This window comes from Podarcis vaucheri (assembly GCF_965113315.1).
Source record: "Podarcis vaucheri genome assembly, chromosome: 6".
Taxonomy (NCBI): domain Eukaryota; kingdom Metazoa; phylum Chordata; class Lepidosauria; order Squamata; family Lacertidae; genus Podarcis; species Podarcis vaucheri.
The window spans coordinates 89923780-89946879 of record NC_138764.1 but is presented as its reverse complement, the minus strand read 5'-3'; the positions used below and the strand labels follow the sequence as shown (position 1 = coordinate 89946879).

The 23100-nt window shown below is 41.5% G+C and overlaps 1 protein-coding gene and 1 long non-coding RNA gene across 3 annotated transcripts in view; one reads left to right on the top strand and one right to left on the bottom strand.

Annotated features, from left to right (window-relative positions):
* TSHZ2 (teashirt zinc finger homeobox 2) overlaps positions 1-17566 on the bottom strand; it is a 336058-nt gene extending 318492 nt beyond the window's left edge. For both annotated transcript variants that reach the window (XM_082225874.1, XM_082225875.1), the window contains exon 1: positions 17039-17566. In XM_082225874.1, coding sequence (XP_082082000.1) covers positions 17039-17078 — 40 coding nt within the window. In that variant the 5' untranslated portion in view covers positions 17079-17566. The remainder of the gene's footprint in view (positions 1-17038) is intronic.
* LOC309534396 lies at positions 16072-20011 on the top strand. The gene is made up of 2 exons (XR_014220676.1): positions 16072-16353; positions 18705-20011. It is a non-coding gene; the product is annotated as an uncharacterized lncRNA (long non-coding RNA).
* The last annotated feature ends 3089 nt before the right edge of the window (positions 20012-23100 follow it).

Sequence of the window (23100 nt, the reverse complement as noted above, 5' to 3'; positions counted from 1 at the left end):
CCTTAATTGACACATATTAGGGTTCCATTTCTGCAAGAGTGACAAATGCACCTTTCGTTGCCCAAGTGTCTAATTAAATTAATTTAAATTAATGCAGACTCAAACATTCCATTAATTAACACAAAATGTTAAGTCAAATAATACAACTTGGTCCAGAGTGGGGTTGGAGTGATGGGGGAACCCAGCCCAGCCCAACCCACACTTCCTTGTCAAAATCGTCTCTAAGAGATAAGATGCTAAATGGAACTCACTTCCAAATTGTTCCTTCTCATCTGTTTCTGTCAAACTAAATTATTTATCCATGTTTAAGATTTCCCCCCAAGATGCATTGCAGACCTCTGTGCATTTCAGACATTCTTTAGTTATAATTAGAGACTGAAGTTAAAAGTCACAAAATCCAGATCTGAGGCTGTAATTCAGAAAGGTACTGGGGGGGAGGAGTTCTGTAACATTTAGCACACATATTAGTGTTGTAGGATGTGTCGTATTTCAAAAAGCACTAATCATTTGAAGAGGTAAAAACTTTGCACCACTGTATTACAGCCATACAAACACATTGGTGGTCTTCTCACCTCAGATCCAATCTGCTCCACAGAGCACCAAATAACCTACTTTCTTAGAAAGGAAAAATATATGAAAATAACAAGATGAGATGTGGAAAACAGTAAGAAAGGACTGGATAGGATTGTGAACATTATTTGGACAGATTTGTGGACATTAAAGCAGCAGCAAGAAGATGATTGGATCCCCTACGGATCTTGAAATATGGGTACCCCCAACAAAAATTTAAAATTCGGCTTTGTAATTTGGAATTTATGTGATGTGATGTGATTTGATTGGTCGGTTAATAATTTTTTTAAAAAAAATAATAATAACGCACTTTCTTGCTCTGCAGGGGCTTATGTTGCTGAAATGTTATCTAGAAACTAGTATGCTATCACAGGCTTCAATCCAAAATTTTGTTGTATGCTTTGCCATAACATATCCACGTGTGTCCCTCCTGAGTGCGGCTCCCCATGAATGTTCTCTACAGAACGTTCTCCTCAATCTTCAAGAATGTAAAAAATATATAAAAAAATAGGAAGCTGTCTTATTTTGAGTCAGATAACTGGGCTATTTTGCTCTGCATTATCCAGGAATGTGCAGTGACCACAAGATTTACCTTGTGTCTGTGTCTGATCTGTAACATTTGGAAACAGCTCGCTTTCAGGTCCACAATGTTTCATTCTGATTTGATCTGTTATTCAGGTTCAAATCAGATCTATTAAAACCAAAGCTTGCTTTCACCCCTATTGAAGATAACAGAGAAATTAAAAACAACTATAGCTCCCCCCCTTTTTTTGCATAAGCAGATGAAATATGCAGGTAAAACAAGCCCCTCCAGAGTGGATTAAGCCTGCCAAATATCATCCAGATCCTTCCAGGGTGTTTGTGCATTGAATATTTAAAGTTCATTTATTTATTTTTAAAAGAAGAGGCTATATTTTTTCATTTCTTGCCAGAGTTGAATGTAAGTATGGTTGTTGCTTCTGAGTAAATGAAGCTTGCCTGTGTTCAAAAAGATAAGTGCTGTGATTTTTCTACAAGGGCAGAATTTACTGTTCTGGGATGGGGAAACAGAAATCCCATTCTATCCACTCGTGGAATTTATTTCTTTTTTATTTTTAGTGCAGACTGTGAGGGAGGTTCTGTCTGGGTAAGAAACCTGACAAATAGGTCCAGTGGTTATTGTGGTAGGTATACCTTTGTTGTGAAAAATGGGAAAATTCACTTCTTTTGCCTGCCACCTCTGACTTGAGAACTGTAGTTTCCCACTTAACAAATTATGGTTCCCATGATTCTTTGGGGGGAAGCTGTGTGCTTTAAATGTGCTTTGGTTGTCCTTAAAGAGTATGCTGTGGCTCTGCCCCAAGGTAGAAATGAAGGCAGGAGAGGTTAAAAACTAAATCCATTGCCATCCACATAGCATCTGTGCCCTTCCCTTTGCATCTTGGCTTCAGCCTCTACGTCACAAATCTGTTAAGAGAAAAATCACTGCCAAAATCTTCTCAAATTAGTGCTGGTTTTAAACATGTTGGTACCTGAAGTAATAAATTAAAAAGTTGAAATGATGAGCCACTTTGATAGACGTATTTTAAACGACACGCGGAGTTAGAGGTCAGAAAATTGAAAATTGTGCCTCCGTAAGAGCTGCTCCCTGAAGCAACTGCTTCATACAGCTCCATAGTAAAGCTGGTTGTGTGACAAACACACACAGACACACACAGACACATCCTGTACCACTGGGTTCTGAGGCTCCTGCCTTGCACTGAAAGAAGCCTCAAGTGTCACAATTAGACATTTTAAATACATATGCTTTTACGCACACTTGCTCTTCTATGCAGTGGTGCACTGAAGGCTTGTAGCCCAGAGTAGAGCATCATCTTTGCATGCAGAATCTGTGCCATCCAGTGGCATAGCGTGGGTTGCCAGTGCCCAGGGCCGCACAGAGGGGTTGGTTGGAAAGGAGGGAAACTGAAGGCATTTATGGTCCAATACTTTTAAAAATATAGTTAACAATCAAAAGGAAAACCAAGTGCATTGAAGTTTATCATCAACAGTTTGCAGACTGAGCAGACCAAAAGGTCTTCCCCACTATGTTGACATGCAGAGAGAACCTGGCACCACTGTTTTTAAAAAAGGTTTTTTAAAGCAAGGATAAAAGAAAAACCTTTTCCCCTTTGTAATGTAAGAAGGAACCACTTCCAAAATTTTGGAGGAATTTCTTTTCCCCCCTCCCATGATTTATCATGATTTCGCCACCACTCACCCACCCACCCACCACAAAATGGTCAGAGAAGACATTTTCAGTTTTAGTTTGCATTTGTCTTGTGTAGCTCACAATATATGTGTATAGACTACGAGACTTTGTTTATTAGAAAAAGAAAATACGTTTTCTATGGTTTCAACCACTTTGTAGTATGAACTTTTATTGGCCTTTTTGCTGCTCGCTTTCAGAAGGTAAGGCAGGATATAATAAACATTTAAAATAAACAAATAAAAACAAATTGGTACATAAGGGACAGATATCAAGAATCAGAGATGGACATCAGAAATCTCATTCAATCTCATCATCTATATATCTATCTAACTGAAATACATTACATGAAAATAATGAAGAGTTTATCATGTAGGCAATGTTTTGTTACCATTTGACAAGAGAAAATATTTAATACCATTATTTTCCCCCCACAGCTCTGGATATTAGTTTGAGTGTCACAAATAATTAAATGCTTATGAGTAAGAGACATCTTTAGACGTTTTGACAATACGTATTAAGAGGCGCTTTAAGGGGAAATCTGCCAAGTGCAGTTTTTTATTTGCAATACTGAACAATGATGCATTTTGATTGAGTTTATGCTATATTCCCCCCACCCTCCCTTCACACTATGGAACAAGAACGGAAGAGGATAAACATGAGGAATGAGGGAAACAGCTACCAGATTTCCAGTTGTCCAGATATCTGAATTGCTTATGTTTAGCACAGCTTGAAGGCCATGATAACTGCAGTCCTGGTTTCGCCACAGATGTGGGATGGATGGGGAAAGAGTTTCTGTGTGACCAGACACAAGCTGAAGAGCCATGACACACAGGCTGCAATCCAGAGCACTCCCACAGGCACGATGAGGCACTCCAAGCTAGTCATGGCAGATGCAACTCAGTAAGAGCATCCTTCTTCCCCTCCCATATCCAGCAGTGAAGAAGCCTGGCCTGTGTTCCTGGTGTCTTGCCACATCGCCGACACAAAGTGACTAACCTTACCTACATACACTGTGCAAGACAAAAGCTTTCTTCTGCAATCTTTAAAAGAGAGAACACAGCAGCATCCGATAACTCTGTCTGAGCTTTACTGAGAAGATATGGCATGGACATGGATGCCTGGTGAGGAACAGTATAATGCAATGCATTGTAGGTGAGAGAACAGCTTTCAGAGCTGGGTTGGCCACTGTGCTAATCGATCTGAAGTTTTACAGACTCAGAAACTACTTTTAATCCCAAGCTACAGAACGGGGCCCGATGTAAATATTCAATCATGTGTCCAAGTTTATTCTCAAGTCTGTCCTTTCCTCGTTCCTCCTCTCCCCACCCCTCTCCCTCTTTCTCGTTCTTCCTCCTTGTTGTAGCCCGAAAGGTATAATGTGTGTTAGGAAGTTGCAGCCTACCAGTGGGTGGTGCAGAGTGAACTGTTTCTGTATTCTAATAACGTCACAGTATTTCTAGGTGCTTCATTTGCAGAGATCATTCCTTGTGGTCCTCTGATATACCCTGCAGCTCAAATCATGGTGGCTCTTCGTTCCTGGCTCGAATAGGAAGCAAAACAAAATCAGTGCGAAAGCTTAGCATATTGTTCAGCGGTGCAACCTCAAAACTATGCTGCTAGAATTGATCGAGGTATTTTGTCCGGCGCCTTAAGCAGTCCCATTTTTTACTGAGCTATCTGCTGACAATATTGTTAGAGTGATGCCAATGCAGCATTAATTACATTTTGCTCTCTCTTTTTGGTTTCGTGTTCCTGTATGTTTTTCCCATCATGGAACAATTCCCCATGATGACTCTTGCAACAGAGAATTCCCATGCAAATGCATTTGGTGCAGATGAGGGAATTGCCGCCTGCAGTTGTGGGAAGCTGATCATCCAGTGATGGGAAAAGCACGTTGTGCGAATGAACTGTTAGTCAGTCCCATGATATTGGGTAGCACTTAATTATGTTTCCTTTGCGGCGCACCTTTCAAAGTTGGCCACTGTGATATCATCACTGGAGAATGCTGCAAGGATACATTACTCTGGGCATAGCCTTGACGTTTAGGGCTGAGCCAAACTATTCATGGTTTTCCACAAATGTTTCTTGGAGTGTTGAAAGGCATCTCAACCTGTTGATGATTTTTCAGGATTCCTCGCGGAAAATGCTCACTTATTCATTTACATGAACTTTGGTCTCAATTGCCATGTCACCCACCTGATTGGTTAGGTAGCATTACAATATAATCACTTTTAGGGTATGATCACCCAGGCATCTACTCTCTTATATAACCAGGAAGCTCTCTTATATCAGATTAGACTAAGTGCCCATTCTCACCAGCAGCGGTTTGCCAAGATCCCTTGGATATGCAAGGGATTCAAAGATGCTAAACAGCAATGCAAAAGCTGTTATCGCAGGAAAAAATTCCACCCCCACTTAAACTTAAAAATCAAAACTGCAGAATAATCAGCCCAACTGCCTTGAAAATACATGTATGCATGCAGAAAACATATGGGTGAATGTATAAACGAATTGCATGTAAGTAGTGTGCTGAATTTATACATTTCTAAATAATATACAATATCTGCATGATTTGTTTTAGATGTATCTAAGAATGCATGGTGGTAATACAAGGTTGTATATGGAAATTACCAAATGAAATGCATGCACATACAGATAAACCCATTGCTTCCTAACAATCCCGTAATTATCCAGCTTAAATAGTGAAACATCTCCTTTGCACTTCTGGTGCCAAAAGAGCCACCACTGTTCTATTCTGTATGTTGGTTATTATTGAGTACATAATGAATCTCCAACGATAGAACATGCTACTTTGTTTTAGGTGGGAGTAAGTCCCATGGACCTCAATGGGGCTTACTTCTGAAAGGACATCTATAGGATTGTGGTGCTAATTTGCCCATCAAGGAAGCTGAAGTAACAGTGCATATCCACCAAATTCAACTGCTTAAATAAGTAAAATAGCTTAGACAGATGCCTCAGCAATGTTGAAACAGCGAATGCCTAAGCGCCACATTTGTAGACCCCTTCCTATCAATGCGGGACGCGGGTGGCGCTGTGGGTTAAACCACTGAGCCTAGGACTTGCTGATCGGAAGGTTGGCGGTTCGAATCCCCATGACGGGGTGAGCTCCCGTTGCTCGGTCCCTGCTCCTGCCAACCTAGCAGTTCGAAAGCACATCAAAGTGCAAGTAGATAAATAGGTACCGCTCCGGCAGGAAGGTAAACGGCGTTTCCGTGCGCTGCTCTGGTTTGCCAGAAGCAGCTTAGTCATGCTGGCCACATGACCCAGAAGCTGTACACCGGCTCCCTCGGCCAATAAAGCGAGATGAGCGCCACAACCCAGAGTCGGCCACGACTGGACCTAACGGTCAGGGGTCCCTTTACCTTTACTCCTATCAATACATGCAACTTCTCCAGGCAGATTTATACAAGCTTCTGTGGCAGCTCCAGACTACTTAGTTTGTATCCTACCTTTCCTCATTTTGTATCCTACCTTTCTCCATTTTAAAGGACATAAGACGGCTCCTATCACTCATAACTACTATTTCTTCCCCACTGGTTACTTCATGGCTGCTTTGGCCAGGTTTATCAATATTGCAGTTCAAACTGCAGGATGAAGAGTTTGGCACACATCTCTAGCTGGCATCCTTTGTTTGTCTCTTTACTGCCCCTAAATTGACATGCTTTAAGAGATCCGGCTCTTTTCCTAGAAAAAGTCACTTACCGTCTGGAACAAAATGAGATGATCACCTGTGTACACATAGAATTACAGATCTGGCAATCTTTGAAGGGGATTTAAGAGAATGATGGTGTTGCAAGATGTGCATCATTATGCCATCTCATAAACCAAACCACGTTTCACCACTGCACAGAAGGACCTCTCAGTAGTATCAGCGGAAAAGACCAGAGAAATACACAGGCTTTTAACTTCTGCATTCTGATGCCTTTGATTCCATCCCTTTTTCTTTCCTAAACATGGTTAGCTGAAATCGCACAGTAGATTTTGATGGATATAATTATTTTCATTAAAATAGCAAACAGCATGGTGCATCCTTTTCCAGGGCAGATTGTACAGGAATTCTTACAGAAACAGGCCAAATATTGTATGTAGGAGTGACACCTTGGGAATATTTAATAGTATTTTATTTTATTTTTTAGTTATAATAGCAATAGAATTCTTTACAAGTTAGAATTCTTTACAAGTTAAGATCAGCTACATCTTTGTTTGATGTTCAAAGGAGAGAAAACAAGAGTTGGGAAGTTGTTTTAAAAAATAACTATTATGGTAAGCCAAAATACAAATCTTTTAGGAAAACTGGGCTTTTCCTAGTATACATACAGAAAACCAGGCACAACAGGTTTTTCAATTAAAGTAGTCTTCTGAGAGTGATAGAGGAAGAACCAAAAGCTTCTTAAAACCCTTATTGCTTCACATATTTGCCACCTGGGGCTATGGATCTGTTCTTCCCCAGTAAAAAAAAAAGTTTCTGTCGCTGCTGTTGTTCTTTTTCTGACATGCCCAATTTTAATGGTTATTCAAGATGGATCACGCTATTTTCACACGTTCGATGGCTCTGCTTTTCCATAACCATTTAAGGTAGAGAAGATGGTGCCTATCACACTCCCCTTTGCATCATGAACAACTTTAATGAGGTAGGGTATCATTAGATGATAGCAGTTTTATGCTGAATGCAAGGAGGAGAATATAGGCACTTACCCAGCAAAGAGCAAGATAGAGAAATAATAGATACAATATGCAGAGATGAAAGAGCAAAGACGGCATCTCATTTACATTAATACAATAAAAATGCAGCACTAATGCGGCAACTTTTCCCTCGGAATTTTCTCTCTCTCCCCCAATAAAGTTGAACAATATTATGTTTATTATCACAAAGAGCTTAAAAGGAAGAGAATGCATTTGCCACAAACGCATAAGCATTACAGCACAGCTCCTGGCTATTAATATGTTTGAATTTAATTGCTCCTAATAGAAAATTTCATCAAAATGAACTTCGTAGCAGCACCTGAAAACGGGTGGTGGAATCAACTGGAACTGAACATCTGCACTTGGCGAACAGCAGCCAAAGCACAGCAAACCGATGGAAGCAGCTTGCTTTTTGCCTTCCCTACAATTTATACCACCAGCACAAGCATGCTAAGTTTTTTGTTATGTTGGGACTTAATATCCCCCCCCCACGATAAGTTGGGGGCTCTTTTGTTCTCTAACAAAACAACTATCTCAAGTGGCCCAGAGCATATAAAGATTTATTCCGTCTTCTGCAATTTAGAAAACTAAATCTTCCTATCAGCAAGATTGCAAGGGTCACATTTCTCTATAGCCTCCCAATGGGTTGCTTAAAACAATACACGTGTGGACAGGACTGAGAATGTAGACCCACATAAATGCACATTTATTTAAATTTTGGAATCAATTTTTAACAAAACGACTGTTTCAAACAGTTTTGAGCATTTAGAAATTCTCTCTCTAGCAGTTTGGAATACTAAGACTTCATATCAGCAAAACTCTCAGTGCCTTGTTTTTCTATAACCTTTTTATTTGCGCCTGGGTATGGATGTGGAAGAATGTACGTGTGGGAACTGAAAGCATGGAGATGCACATATGCACATTTATTTACATTTAGATATTCCTAAAGGAGATTCGGTTTCGCCTTGGCCAGATTTCTTGGAGACCATTAAACAGTATTACTGCAGGCCATAGATCATAAACAATGTATTTCCCTCCCCCGCCCCCTGCTCCAGAGCTTATTACTTTTTTTGTAGATAATGTTAGGCCTTTTTCTTCCTGATGGTAAAACTGTGCTTCTTCAGAAATAAAGAACATCTCCCCTTTTCTATTCTAAACCTTTAGCTCCTGATTCTAGTATTTTCAACGATTTTTAAATCCCTCTCTTTAAAAAAAATAAGTGACTATCAACAACAGTTGCCAAAGGGAATGTGTAAATCTAATGGGGAACCGTGCTCGTCTGTGACCCATTTCCCCAAGAAATCTTACAAAGACACCATTCCCTAGTTGCTTTTCAGCATGAAGGTATGCCTAGCTCGCAATAGGCTGCATTAAGCATCTGGTTTAAAAAATGGCTTTAAAAGAGGCAAAATACCAAGCGCCTTGCATCAGAGGTTATCCTAGTAAGGAGGAAAAACTATTTCAGTTTCTAAACCTAAATGACACTTTGAGCATATGTCATGTATTGTGGGGCGAATCTGATGTTCATAGTATTCACAGGTCTTCTGGCTTTGTAAACTCCTGCTGCAATCCCAGGTCCCCTGCTCATTTTAAGGGACATTTTAAAGGCAGTACTGTATTTTGCCCCACTAAACACACACACACACACACACACACACACACACACAATTTCCAGTTTGTTTCAAAGAGAATGTAGAAAGCACTTCAGAGCACCATTTGTAATTGACAGGAAACACAATAGCAATAATAATGCCATTGATTTGGAAACACTGTTATAGGACTATAAAGTGACTACAGTAAAGAAAACCAGACCTCTCCAAAGACTCCGCAGGGAAGTTCTACAGGAAGGCTAAGGGCAAAAAATAACTCATGCCATAACCTTAACAATATCCTTTTATTTTTCAGATTAAGAGCCTAATCTCACTGTACTTTCAGTGCCAGGCCTTGGAACGAAACTAACAGTGCACTCCTCTGCAAATCTACTCAGAAGTAAAACCCATTAAGTTCTATGGAGTTTATGCCCAGTGGATGTAGGACTGCTGCCTAAAGCAGCAATCTTTGCACACAGCCTTGCTCAGGCATGAACCCTCACTGAATTCAGCAGCAGTCACTTCAGAGTAAGCATTTGTTAAAACGGGGTGCAGTCCATAAGAATACGGTCTGTTGGGTTGGACCAACAATCCCACAAAATTCTCTTTCTTTCTTTCTCTCTCTCTCTCTCTCTCTCTCTCTCTCTCTCACACACACACACACACACACACACACACACACAATGCAAAAATCAATCATTCCAATTTGTTGAATGAATGAAACTAAAATCTTCTGCTGTGAATCAAACATGTTTCCAGCTGGCTCAAGTTATCAGGCTCCCTAAACCATCCTGCTGCTTGTGCGAGCATGTTCTGGAAGCAAAAACTTTACAAATGTCTTTAATTTCAGAAAGAAAGATGCCTTAATAAAATTAACAAAGGGGTATTTTCATAGCCAGGCTTTATGAAAAGAAAATTCGTGTGCTGTGCTGCCTACACAACGCTCCCCTGTCTGCAATACAATCCGAAAGAGTCTAAATGAAGACTATATTCTGCATTGGCAACCAATGTCTCAGCCACTAAAATAACCAGATTAGATTCCTGCCACAAATTAAAATTTTCTTATGGTTAACATTTGAACTCTTAAAGTCTGCACAACAGCTTAATGCAATTTCTATTCTATGTCTGTCTGATACTGAACATCAGCACTTCATCGACTGAAGTTGAATATTTCTGCGGCCACTCCTGAAAGAAAACCAGGCACCGTATTTTGCCGAAAATAAAATCAAGAAAGATTATGGCTTGGACAAAAAAAAAAAAAATCAGGGAAAGGAGAAAATGTTTTCAAGTTTGCACTGAATTAAAAAAAAAAGTTCTGGGGGTCCACCCATGCATAATATTTAAGCAGTTTTGAAAAATCAAAAAAATTATTAGAGGATAATGAATATCACATTCTGGCTTGAAGCCTTTACTGGACAGAGTGCCAGCTCCTGGATTTTTTTTCTGGGCAGGAAGGAAAGTTGGGACAAGATGCTCTCCCCACCTTCGGCGAGTCTCTCTCTTTATCGCAGCAGATCCAGGGGAAGCTTTTCTGTGGGCTGCCTGCTAGAATGGAGAGCTCTTGGCAGATGCCCAAACATGGCATCTCCTGACCTGGGCCCTGAGTGTCGCTTGTAAAAAACCAAACATATACACCTTCCCTGGTTTGGAATATCTTTTTTGGAGCTGTGTCTTCAGAGAGGTGTAAGACCACTAGACGTCTCTCCCAGCGAACTAGTAAATATTTCATCTGAATGGGGGTTGGACAAAGCTATGGGGGGGGAGCAAAGACTTCTGTGACATCCTAATAAGTTTTTGTGAGCTACCAACCACCTCATGTGCATGGGATGTAATTGGGAACTGCTAAATATGTGATATTATGAAATTCAGATTGGAGGCTGTCGAGGAAGTCTTTTAGCAATGTAAATACACCAGGGAACAAGAAGAAAAAAATATTCTTTTATTTTGTGTGTTTTTATTGTTGTTAAGTTTTTATGTGGTGTCAAATGTAATGTTTTTCTTTTGTGTTTTTGTCTGTGTGTTATAAGAGAAAACCAACCATTTTTTTGGAAACCTCCCCCCCCCCCATATGTATGGGATGTTACCCTGAGGCACAGGAGAACTCAGGGCAACATTTCCTGTATGTAAGGCACAACAGCAAGACTGTTGCTTTTAGTGCAACAGACTAAATAATGGGAAAATAAATGCTTGAGCTTAGGTTAGACCAGCTGCCTGGGCACCAATATTTCCAAAAGGCCTACTGCCCATTCTCATTGAGTATCATGGAGGAGCAGAGAAAGTCAGAAACAACATGAGAAATTTATGAGTGTCTTTTGCTTCCAGGTTAGGGAGGACCACTAGAAGCACCCTTCATCAAAGGTCCCCAAAATCCCTGGATCAGAAAAAGGAAATGGTTAAAGTATTCTTTACTACATGTGGGCATTTGAGATTTAAGGAGGAAGCACAAGGCAAAGAAATAAGGTGTCCTACAAGGAAAATGTAGGCTGCCTACAGGTGAGGACCGGGATGAAATTCCTGATCATTTATGAAGCTCATCCAGCAGCCTGGGCAAGCCATTTTCTCAGCCTAACCTTCACCCAGTTGCAGTGAAAATAAGGAAGGTAAAAACTGCAATGCTCCTTATGCACAATGAAACGTGCCATAGAAATTGGGAGGAAACTCTAAATTGCAGCCAGCTATTAAGAGAAGTGAGTTGTCCATTTCGACAACAAAAATAGCAATCCAAATACCATATTCTTATGAGCTGATATGGTGGTCCGTTCTGATTCACAAAATGAAATGGATATATAAAGGGCAGTGGAAATCGTGTCCCAAGTAATAATCTATCCAGATGGCAAATTGGTTGCATGTTAGATCATCGTGCTGCCAAGTGGCCAGGAGACTTCCACCCCATGTCAGTTAAAGATGTGTGGTGCAATTGTTGCCATCCATCTCACACATTTCATGTGTGGTCCCACAAGCCCAATCCACAACCAGAAATGGATCGGTGCATTTGCCTGATCCCCAAATGCAATCCAGATTGAGGCCATCCCAAGACATTTTGGGCACTGGAGACAGATGCCAAGATGGCCTTGGTCTCCACCAAGGAAGAAAGTGATCAAGGAAGATCTACATGAGGAAAAAGGGAAGGAAGGAAGTAAGTTTGACATTGGGATCTGCTGGTAGACCCTGCTGCCTGAGGTGGTCGCCTCACCTTGTCTCTTGGGCCGGCCAGCCCATTTGATGGTATCAAGCCAAGAATGGGGCCATTTTATTCCGCTTAAGAAGTTAAATATCTCTCCTCCTTTTTGAACCCAAATTGCTTTTATGAAATCCGTCTGTGTTGTGATATAAGGATATGAATTTGAAGAGTTTTGAAGCAAGAGTCTTTTTGGTGTCTTTGATGCGTACTTCCTCTCCCGAGGGGAAATACAAGGAAGACAATGTATTTTTATTTTATAGTACCATTCAGGCCTGTTTTCCTTGGTACCCAGTTTTATTGTCTTTCTAATAATGAGGTGAGTAGTAACATTGGATAAATGCAAAGCCTTTGATCATGATTATATACATAACACACATCTCTTACTATGCCATATATGAGACCTAAGACCTTGCTAGTCTACCCTAGAAGAAGGTGGATTGCTACGTCTGAAACGGTTGTTCGCTATTTAAATAACTGGTACTATTAAGGTGCAAATTGCAACTTTTAAGTAATGATTGCTAATAGTCTTATGTTTACTGCCACACAAGGACTTTCATGAAAACAAAATCTGCATTATTCATTTCTAGCTCTGGTAAACAAAGTAAATGCAGCTGGTTGCTCCCTGTGTTGTACTTTGGAGCTTTTTGCTTCTTAAACAGGCAACCTATCAGGGCCCAGCAGAGACAGGAAAGAGAACCAAAGGGGGAGAAAAAGAAAAGTACTAAGTCCAGATTTTACATTCCCCAGCAATACACAGCAAATTCACAATTTGTAATATAAAATATGCACATCTTGACAAGCTGTAGGAGGAGAGGAGGGCTTAATCCTGTGCAATTGGGTATGAAAGCTATTTCCTATATAGAGAAATAAAAATGGAATTAACATATCAATTCAGTCTCAGTCCTAGCTTTTCCTCTCCCCTCAATTGTGTTGGGTCATGCAATGGCTGCTCCCCAGAGACAGCTGCATTTTTTATAATTCAGAAACAACATTCTCGGCCTAATGCTCATCTTTCTCACCACGATGTAATCCCATTGGCTACAGGAGAATTCCTCCCGTCTCTCAACCAGGGGAGAAGAAGGGAATCAGACCGACAGTCTGCAAAGCACCTTGGGCTCTTTAGGGATGCAAGATAACAATGCACATGTAATATATCATTACAAATAAATGTATGATGTAATGTCAGCCACTGACCTAAAAATATTCAAACATCTGCTCAAAGAATTATGCAGACAATAGTTGGGGAAGCGGGGGGAGAACAGTGCTGTTGAGAAATGAGTCAAGGGAACATATGTGTTTGACATCGCTGTTTTCCTGACTCAAAGTACGACTTAAACAACAAAAAAAGAGTTAAGGACAAAATATGCCATCATCAAGCCCAAATAGCCCCTACTTATTCACTTACACCACCAGCTTCATTGCAGCATTCTGTAACATACAATATAAGGATCTCGGGGCTTAACATTAATTATAGGGGGGTGGAGGGGTGGAAATTGCCATGTAGGTAGATTTTCATCAAGCAGCGGGACATCCCTGCTGATTCACTTGCTTGTTCTCTCTAACCTTTACGTCGTTCATTAATCAAATGAGAAACCTGCTTTCGAAGTCAGTGCTGGGACGCAATTATTTACAGTTGTGCATAGGATATAATTTCAAGCAATGGCCAAAGCAGCTATGTGCAGGATCCTAATACGTTAATACCTTCCATCCCCTTAGAGACCAGCTTCCTAAAAAGTTGCAAACTTTTCCGAAGCATAATCCACTGTCATAATCCAATGTCCCTCCCTGACCATGCAGATTATTTGTTTGTTTGTTTGTTTTAAAGAATGACAAAGCTTGCATTTAAAAGAAGGCAAAAGAGAATACTTGTTGTGCCAAACATCTGGATAATCAATTGCTTCCTCCACACCTTCCTCATTCTGCCTAAGGCCATGTTGTGGCTCCTGGACCTCTGAGACGTCCTTCACGTTATAAAACAAAATCTGTATACTAGAGCAAGGGAAATGAAAACAAACGTAACAATATTGCACGATGTTTTAAAGACACTGTGTAAACTCAAAGCAGGGCTTGCTCCGAAACAGTAGAAACTTGCTCTCTATTTGCTATGTTACATGTAACCTTAAAGAACCAGCCCCCTCATAACTTGAAACAAATATTAAACAGGGGGCAATAACTTCTGAAAGCCAAACACATATTTCACAACATAATTACGGGATATCATGGGCCCAAGTTATTCAAACTGTCACCCAGCAGTTTGAAAACCTCTCCAAAAAAAAAAAAAAAAATGTTCCAAAGTTCTTTTCAGGGGAGTGGCATCTTGGCTAAGGACCAAGGATGATACCAGTGTAATTAACAAGGAGGCTGTTATCATGCATAAGATGCCTATTGTATGATATTATTTCCAGGTGGTACACGAACCTACCTTTTCCGGCATCCCTAACCTCTTAAATTCCAGCACACTTCAGGAAGAAGGAGTGTTCAAAAGTCCGACGAAAAGGAAAATCAAGGAATGTGTACATGGCGGATCAGGGCTGCCAGCACCCACAATGGCAACAAAAATGCTTTCAAGAGACGTTGGAGTCTTAGTTTATAAAGAAGCAGAATCGTAGTACATAGGGCCTGTATTCATATGGAAAATCTAAACTTGTACCGCTAACAAGGAAAGCTTGGTTTCTTTATTTTTGGCAAATGAGTGCAGCGATAACCATGTGGCAATACTGTTACTGCTGTCCTAAATGTCTCTCAGCAGAGTGAAAAATAACCCCCAAATAAGACTCCCCAAAGAAATTGTCTCAATTATGCCTTTTGATTGTAGTCACCTAAAGCCCTTATGTATAAAATAATCGTAACTAGCCTTTGAATTGCAATTATAATTTCTAATTTATAGACATATATTAGGGAGAATAGGGGAGGGGGATTGCCGAAGGTTGAACTGGGTCAAGTTTGTAAAAGTTTGTCAAACCCATTCTCCCCTCCAAGATTAATTTTCACATTTGAATAGTCCTCAAGCAGTACTGTGCAAGATTTACTCAAATGCCTATCCTGAAACTTTCCCACATTTCAAAGCTATATTATTCAGTGTCTAATGGAAATGCAAAGTGTTATCTGATGATCTGGCAGAGGGGGATTGGAGAGGGTTTTTAAAAAACACAACAACAACACACCAACAACTTAGCTTCACTGTACAGCTCTAGTCTAAGTGAACACAAAGAAGAAAAAGACAAATCCCACCCACATTAAAGCCAAACAAGATAATAATTGTGAATGTCTGGCTAAGAGATTCTAGAGGGCAAGACTTGCGTCACTGGCACTCAGGTTACCATAGTGAGTGATTTATTGATATGTATCAAGAATGAATAGATCAAAGGCAGCAAGATGACAGGTGATCAATCAAATGTCAAATCAAAGTTGGCAATCATCTGGAAACCTGATTTTTTCAGTGGGTGGGTCTGGTGGCAGAAGAAAATGAACTTCCCAGCTGCGCTACCCAGAAACAAAAATCCTAGCAAACTATTCTCTCTGTCTCTGTCTCTCTCCATAAACCAACCTTACATTAAAATACATGCACACACCTAAAATCCACGTTAACATTGTGCAGGCCTCTCTGCTCCCCCGTTCCTTACTAGGCTCAACTTTTCCTAGCCTCTCTTTCCTCCCCATTTGCAACCGAAGCAGAACACCGTCCCAAAAAGTTGCAAACTGCTGGAGCCGCCGGAAAAGCCCTTTAAAAAAACAAAAAAACCCGGTGCATCTGACCCCCCCCCCCCACACCAAATCATGCAGGCTAGAAACAGTTGCATTTCAACTTGAATAGCACTGTACAAGCGAAAGGAGTCCGAAAGATTAATTTGATTGGAATCTAAGGGGCTGCCTCCTTAACCGTCAGAACGTTCGTTTTATTTCCTGTTGCAGTTTCTCTCCCCCCCCCCCGCACGCTTTCTTTCGCCACTGATGATCAAAGGCTTGAACTTCAACCAGCGGGTTCATCAACAGAGACAGACAGCACCCCCCGCCCCCGCCGCCGCTATTTCAGAGGGAGAAAGAGAAAGAACTGAACGAGGAACGACGCTATGGAAATGGTGATTATTATTATTATTATTTTAAAAAAGCAAAACATTACTCCTCTAGAGGCATGCAAACTGCAGTACAAAATAATATATATATATATATATATATATATATATATATATATATATATATATATATATATATATATATATATATATATATTAAAAAATTCCAAGAGCTCCTCGTTGCAAACCGCATAGCAGGGATGCAACGCGAAGATGATCAAAGGGGATTTGAGGGGGTTGGGGAGGGGAGAGAGGAGGGGAAGAGAGATGAGAAACCATGTGGAAGAAAGTTGGGGGGAAAAGTTTAAGAGGGAGACAGGACCCGAGCAGCGTCGGGACGAGGCGGAAAAGCGGTCTTCTTGCCTCCCCCCCCCCCCCGCACCTCCGCGCCCGCCCTGAAAAAATAAATAAAAATAAGCACCGGTTGGTGCGAAAACTAGTCGGCTTCCAGAGAGGCTGATTCAATAGTGTCCAAGTTGCAAAGGATGGGGGGGGGGGGAGAGAGAGAGAAACAGAGAGGGAAAGATTGAAATAAAAATGATGGGGTTTTTTTCCCTTCCCCTTTTTAAAAAATTGCAAAGACAAAATCTCTCCAAGCGCGTCCCTACAATAAACTGTGGGGGAGGAGGGGAGGGCTTAAAGGTCTTCGGGAGACGCCGAGAGGGCTGCGGCGAGGGGGTTGGCTCCTTACCTGCTGCCCGTTTGGGTGCCTGCTGTTTCCTCCTTGGCATCGCTGTACTTTCTCCAATCTCACTTCTCTTTCCAGATCCGAGGAGCCTTGGAAGCTCGCGGGGCTTGTTTTCTGTCTCTCTCTCTCTCTCTCTCTCTCTCTCTCTCTTTCTGTGTGTGTGCGTGTGTCTGTGTTTTTTTTTTCTCTCCCTTCCCCTCCCTCCCTCTCTCTCTCTCTCTCTCTCTCTCTCTCTCCCTCTCTCTTCCTTTCCTCCCCTCCGCCGCTTTGCCTCCTCAGCGACCCACCGCCGGCAGCACTAAGCACCCGTCTCTCTTCTTTGGCACTTCTCTGACGAGATCAACCTGTTCGGATTCTGATTCTTAGGATTTAATTTTAAAAAGGAAAGGGAAACTGGGATGGGGTGGGGGGTGGGGAGCGGCTGCTTTTCTATCTATCTCTCTTTTTTGGTCTTGTTTGAACTGTTGCAAGACTTACTTTGATGCAAAACATCCAGGAACATCAAATGCAAAAAAGAAAAGAAAAAAAAAGGTGCCGGGATTTATTTTATTTTTGTTTTTTTTTGAAAAGTGATCAATAAATAGCAAAATATAGATATGCAAAATATTTTTTTTTTAAAAAAAAAGCAGCTCAGGCGGTTGTTTTCCCCCCTATTTCCTCTCTTTCCCTCTCACCCCCCCCCTCTTTCTCTCTCTCTCTTATTTCTCTCCCCCCCCCTTTCCTCGTCGCCTCCTTCGCGTAGATCTATATGGCGGATTGGTGAGTGTTGGCTGAGAAAACTGCAGGTTTGTTGCTGTCAGATGCCAGGTTGTGAGTGATATGGAAGAGGACAGAGAAGCTTTGGATGGGAGGAAATCTGGTGTTCACACACACACACGCACATCCACACACATCCACACACATCCACACACGCACATCCACACACACACAGGCACAAGCACAGGCAGGGCGAGGCGATGCCAGCGAACATCGATCCACTGAGCAAACTGTACATTAACAAACTCCTCCTCCGCGACCTGATGACAGGATGAAATTTACTCCGAGCAGACAGAAGGCAGTCAGTTTATTAAAGAGACAGGGCTTTGCTGATCACAGGCACTTCGGCGGGAGGGGGACGGAAGGAGCGAAAGAGACCACCTTATTCAAGCAATCGCTCCTCCTCCAGTGCCAACCTGTTTGTGTACTCAACTCACCTCTCTCCTCTCCCCCCCGCTAGCCCCCCTTTCCCATCACTGCAGGAAACTGGACCAAATTATGCCAACCCCCCACCCCAATCAGGGCACTGGAAGATCGATTCCATGCAGGATCCAGCCTTGACAAGCAGCTGATCGGGTGAAGTGGACAGTGCATCGGAGCATGTTCAGAGTGCCTCTCCCTTGCCAATGATTGCCTGAGATATTTATACCCCTGCTCACACACATACACCATCCTGAATATTAGAAAGGGTTTAAAAACAAAAACACACAAGCCATTCTATCTGATTCCCTCTCTTTCACACACACACACTTGGGAGGATGGTACATGATAAAGTTCTCTCTTTCCCACACTTTTGAAAATAGATTGCTGACAAGTTCTCACCATCAGAGAAAGACACCCAGGAGGTGTTGGGTTGCCTCTGGAACAAACTGTATGAAATTTCCTTTATTTCCTTTTCCTCTGTTTCGCCCAGGTGTTTGGCGGCAATAGCCAGATGAAGGCTGTAGCTGCTTGCAGCTGGTAGGCAATGAGAGAAAACCCCTCAAATTGGAGGAGGCTATGGAGAGGTGAGTGGGAGGAGGAGAAGAAGGAAGAAAGAGGGTGAAACAAGGGCAACACGATCCTTGAGGCTTTCCCTCCAAGAGCATCGCTTTGGCGTAGGAAGGAGAAGAAACAAAATGCGTGGACGCCACAACATGTGCATTTGGACAAGTGTACACATCTGGTGGGAGCCTCCTGCCCGTCACAGCTTCCTGCTCTGCGTACACCAAATCTCAGTGCACACGTGTTTGTCCGCCACACGATATGGCATACATGCAGCTTAGCCACCTGGAAGTGATAACCGTGAAGGAAATCATCTTGTGTGAAGTGGCCCGAAGGAGGAAGTAACATTACAGTCCCACTTATCGGAGAGTGATCCAGATATATTGAAAACATCTGGAGGAGCGGCAGTTTTGGATGCGATTGTACATTCAGCTGCATTAATGGAGAACAGAAGAGGATGGAGAGAAAAAAGCAAAAAGCAGTGAGGTGTCTGAGGTAGCTGGGAGAAGCCGTTTGGTGGAGTGGATGAAACAAGGCTGGTCTTAGATCAGTGAAGAATCGCAGCTGTCTCGTGCCACCATCAGCCATTGATTCACCAGAATCTCCACATCAGCTTCTCTGTACAATGAGATGGGGTCATTATCTTTTGGTGTGCAATAGATTTAAATATCCACAAATGTGAAATAGTTATTCAGTGGTCCAGGACCAAGTGCTAAAGCTTTTGTGCATCATACCACTTTCAGCAACACAGTTGTTTTCTGGGAGTAACCCCCCCCCATAAATAACAGTCAAAGATGCATCTAACAAGAGCTATAGACAAAAGAAAAGCCTTACCAATTCTCTGCCAAAGAAACCAGTCTCCATTTATGTTGCTGGAGCTCTTGACATTTTTTCTCAAGACAACGCTTCTTTTGCATGATACTCTGTTTTCCCCTGTATTCAGTCCACAGTTATTTTGTCAATGGGAATGTGAGATTCTACCACCCCAAACTAGAACCTCCATTGCAATTATGAGCAGGATGTGGAATGTAGTTGTCAAACTGAGTTCATGGGGGATCCTTTGGACAAAGGCTTTGACGAGAAATCTTGCTTCTTTCCAGTGCCATTTTGGTGAGCTTTGGGTGTATCTTATTTTTCATTATTTAAAGCAAAGATTTCATCTCACCGTTTATCAAGATTTTTTTAAAAAAAAAACACACCAAATAAATAAATTGCAAATGTTATTGAATGAAAAAACCCAATTGTGAAACATAAAATGTTGCTTTCTAGGACAGATGCAGCTACAGATGGTAGGTCTTGCATGCAGTCACCCACATGGCATCAAAACAGACTTGGAAAACCTGTTACATTACAGATTAAGCTCACATTCACAAGGTATACTTCAGTATAAAGCATTAATTTCTCCACAGAAATTATCAAGGGGGCATAGACATTATCAAGGGGTTAAACAATGTATTAAAAATCAAGACAAGTCTCATGATAAAAGAAGCAGGAAGTGTAAAATGAAGACAAGCAAATGTTCCATTAGAATATTCTCTTGGGATCCACCCAGAATGACTGGGGAAACCCAGCCAGATGGGCGGGGTATAAATATATTATTATTATTATTATTATTATTATTATTATTATTATTATTATTATTACTACTACTACTACTACTACAGCCTTTGGCAACTGTCTAGATGATTTGAACTACAATGCCCACCAGCTTCAGCCAGCACAACCATATGCAAAGGCTATTAAAATAATGGGATAATAAAATTATAGTCATTGGACACCCCCCCCCAAAATAAAGCAGGTGAGCATCCATGGGGAAAATTTTCCACAACTGAGGTGCCATCACCAAAAAGGCCCTAATTCTTCCATCTCTTTCCCTTTGAAAGCAGAGGCAACTGGTGCATGCACTGCCAAACTAATAATTCAGCAGCGTAGGTTGGCATCCGTCTGTCTCGAGAGACAATGGAGGAGTCTGGCAGTGTGATGCAGCATTAAAAAGGCTAATGCAATTGAAGGCTACATTTACAGGAGCTTATAAAATGGTTCCTCATTTTTTGGCTTTGGTCAGACTTTATATTGAAGAGTGTGTGTGCCGTTCTGGGCACCACCATTTAAGGATATTAAAATACTTAAATATGTCCAGGAGGCAGATGATGAAGATGGAAAAGATTGAAGGATTAGGGTACCATTAGTTGGGGGGGGGGGAGGAAAGACTGTTTGAAGCACTTGTCACATAAGATAATGGAGCAAATTTCTGTCACTCTAGATGAAACAATGGGTTCAAATTAGATGGAAGGAGATTTTGACCAAACACCAGAAATAACTTCCTGATGGTATGAGGTGCTTGACAGTAGAACGATCACTTTGAGGCTTTAGAGCTGAGGCTTTCTAGCCCTCCTATCAAAGATGCCATAGAGGCAGGATTCCCACATGAACAGGAGATTGGACTAGACTGCCTGTATGTCCCTTTAATTTCTACGATTCTAGGAAGGTCAGCAGCATCATGTTTCACTGCAAGAACAACAGCTTCAGAAGCTCCAACAGTAGGGCAGACAGTCCAGAGTTGGGTTTCTCTTGGGATGGAGGATGGTTTGAGGAGGAAGAAGGTAGTGAGATTAACTTGGGCGGGGAGCAGTTTTTTGAGGTGCTTCTTTTTTCTTCTTCAAACGTGTCTGTCAGATACATAGATCCAGCATCTGTTCTTGTGGAAGTTCTGAGAAAACATCAGGGTCAAGAAGGGAAATCTGATCCACACCTTGGAATACATTCAGTGTATACGAGAGCCATCTCACACACCAGAAAGTGTGATTCAAAGTTGTTAACTACCGTTAAGAAGTCGTGTCCTTTGCAGAGTCCAGTGCCTCTGTGGCCACTGAAGAATAAAAGAATCAGTGCTAGCTGACTGCTGAATGTCCATTAAAGATGATAGCCACATGCTGAAATGGTCAACTGATGCGCTGTTACTTACCCAGAATGCTCTTGGAAGTGTGTAGCAAAAGCTGCCCCATCTCAGTAAAAATAGTAAACCAGTCTGACTGCACAAAGGAGAAATCAGGTGCAGGACAGGTCACCTCATACTATAGGGTTGCTATATTTCAAAAAGTAAAAACCAGGACACCCCAAAAGTTAAGCCTATCATACTGTAAATTCACTCAAGACTATAGCAGCCAGGTCTGATATTTGGTTGGGGAAGCCAGCTTTCCATAGGAAACTTCCCTAAGACTTGGGAGTCAAATTTTCTTGCCTCCTAGACCAGGCATCTCCAAACTCAGCCCTCCAGCTGTTTTGGGACTACAACTCCCATCATCCCTAGCTAACAGGACCAGTGGTCAGGGATGATGGGAACTGTAGTCCCAAAACAGCTGGAGGGCCAAGTTTGGGGATGCCTGTCCTAGACAAAGCCCCAGGGACACCATCAGCACCACAACAGAAAATAAGCTTTGCTCCTCTCATCCATTCCAGTCTATGATGCGACACCTTCTTAACAAATAAACATTTCCAACAGGTGACTGGGGGCAGGGGAAAGAGAACGACCACAAACTGCAATTTCTGAACTGGTTTATTATGGATGTTATCAGTTTGGTTTTGTTTTTAATTTACATAATTTTTATTCAATTTTTCATCTTTTATCCTCCACCCCATTTAGCACCCTTAGATTCTGAATCCCTTGGAGACTCCCCTATTAAAGTTTGGTGGAATCCTTGATTTACCCTTTAGTCCTGGGAAATTAAAATGATCAAACTGAAGCACCAGTGTCCCTAAGAAACAGAACTTCCCACAACACAACGTTACTTAAATATGAAGCTTTTTTCACCCCTCTAGCCTGGATTTTGGGCAAAAACTACATTTTAGGAGGCAAGCCTTGGATTTTCAACAGGTAAAAGGGATGTGTTTCTGTGTGATGCACAACTTTTTGCCACACACAACCTGCAGGACCAGACCAAATACCACTTCGGGTTCAGCATTCTGCTCTCTCAGCTGCTGCCAGATGTCTATGGAAAGCCCACAAGAAAGAAATGACAATGATAGCTCCCTGTCTCTCAGTCGTGATGGGGATCATAACTGATGGGGATCATAATATACAGCTTAAAGGGTTTTCTACAATCAAGCAGTATAAGAAAATTATAAAAGAAATCATAAATAAGCACTGTTTTAGAGCATCTATAAAATAAATAGTGCATTCCAATAAAGCATGGAGAGAGAGAAAGAGAGAGAGAGAGAGAGCGCTAACTTTCCTTGGTGAATAAAAGACACTTTGAAGATGCTCTGTGGCACTCTCTACTTCACATAATCTAGAGCTGTTAAGCAAATTTGAAGATTGTGAGCTA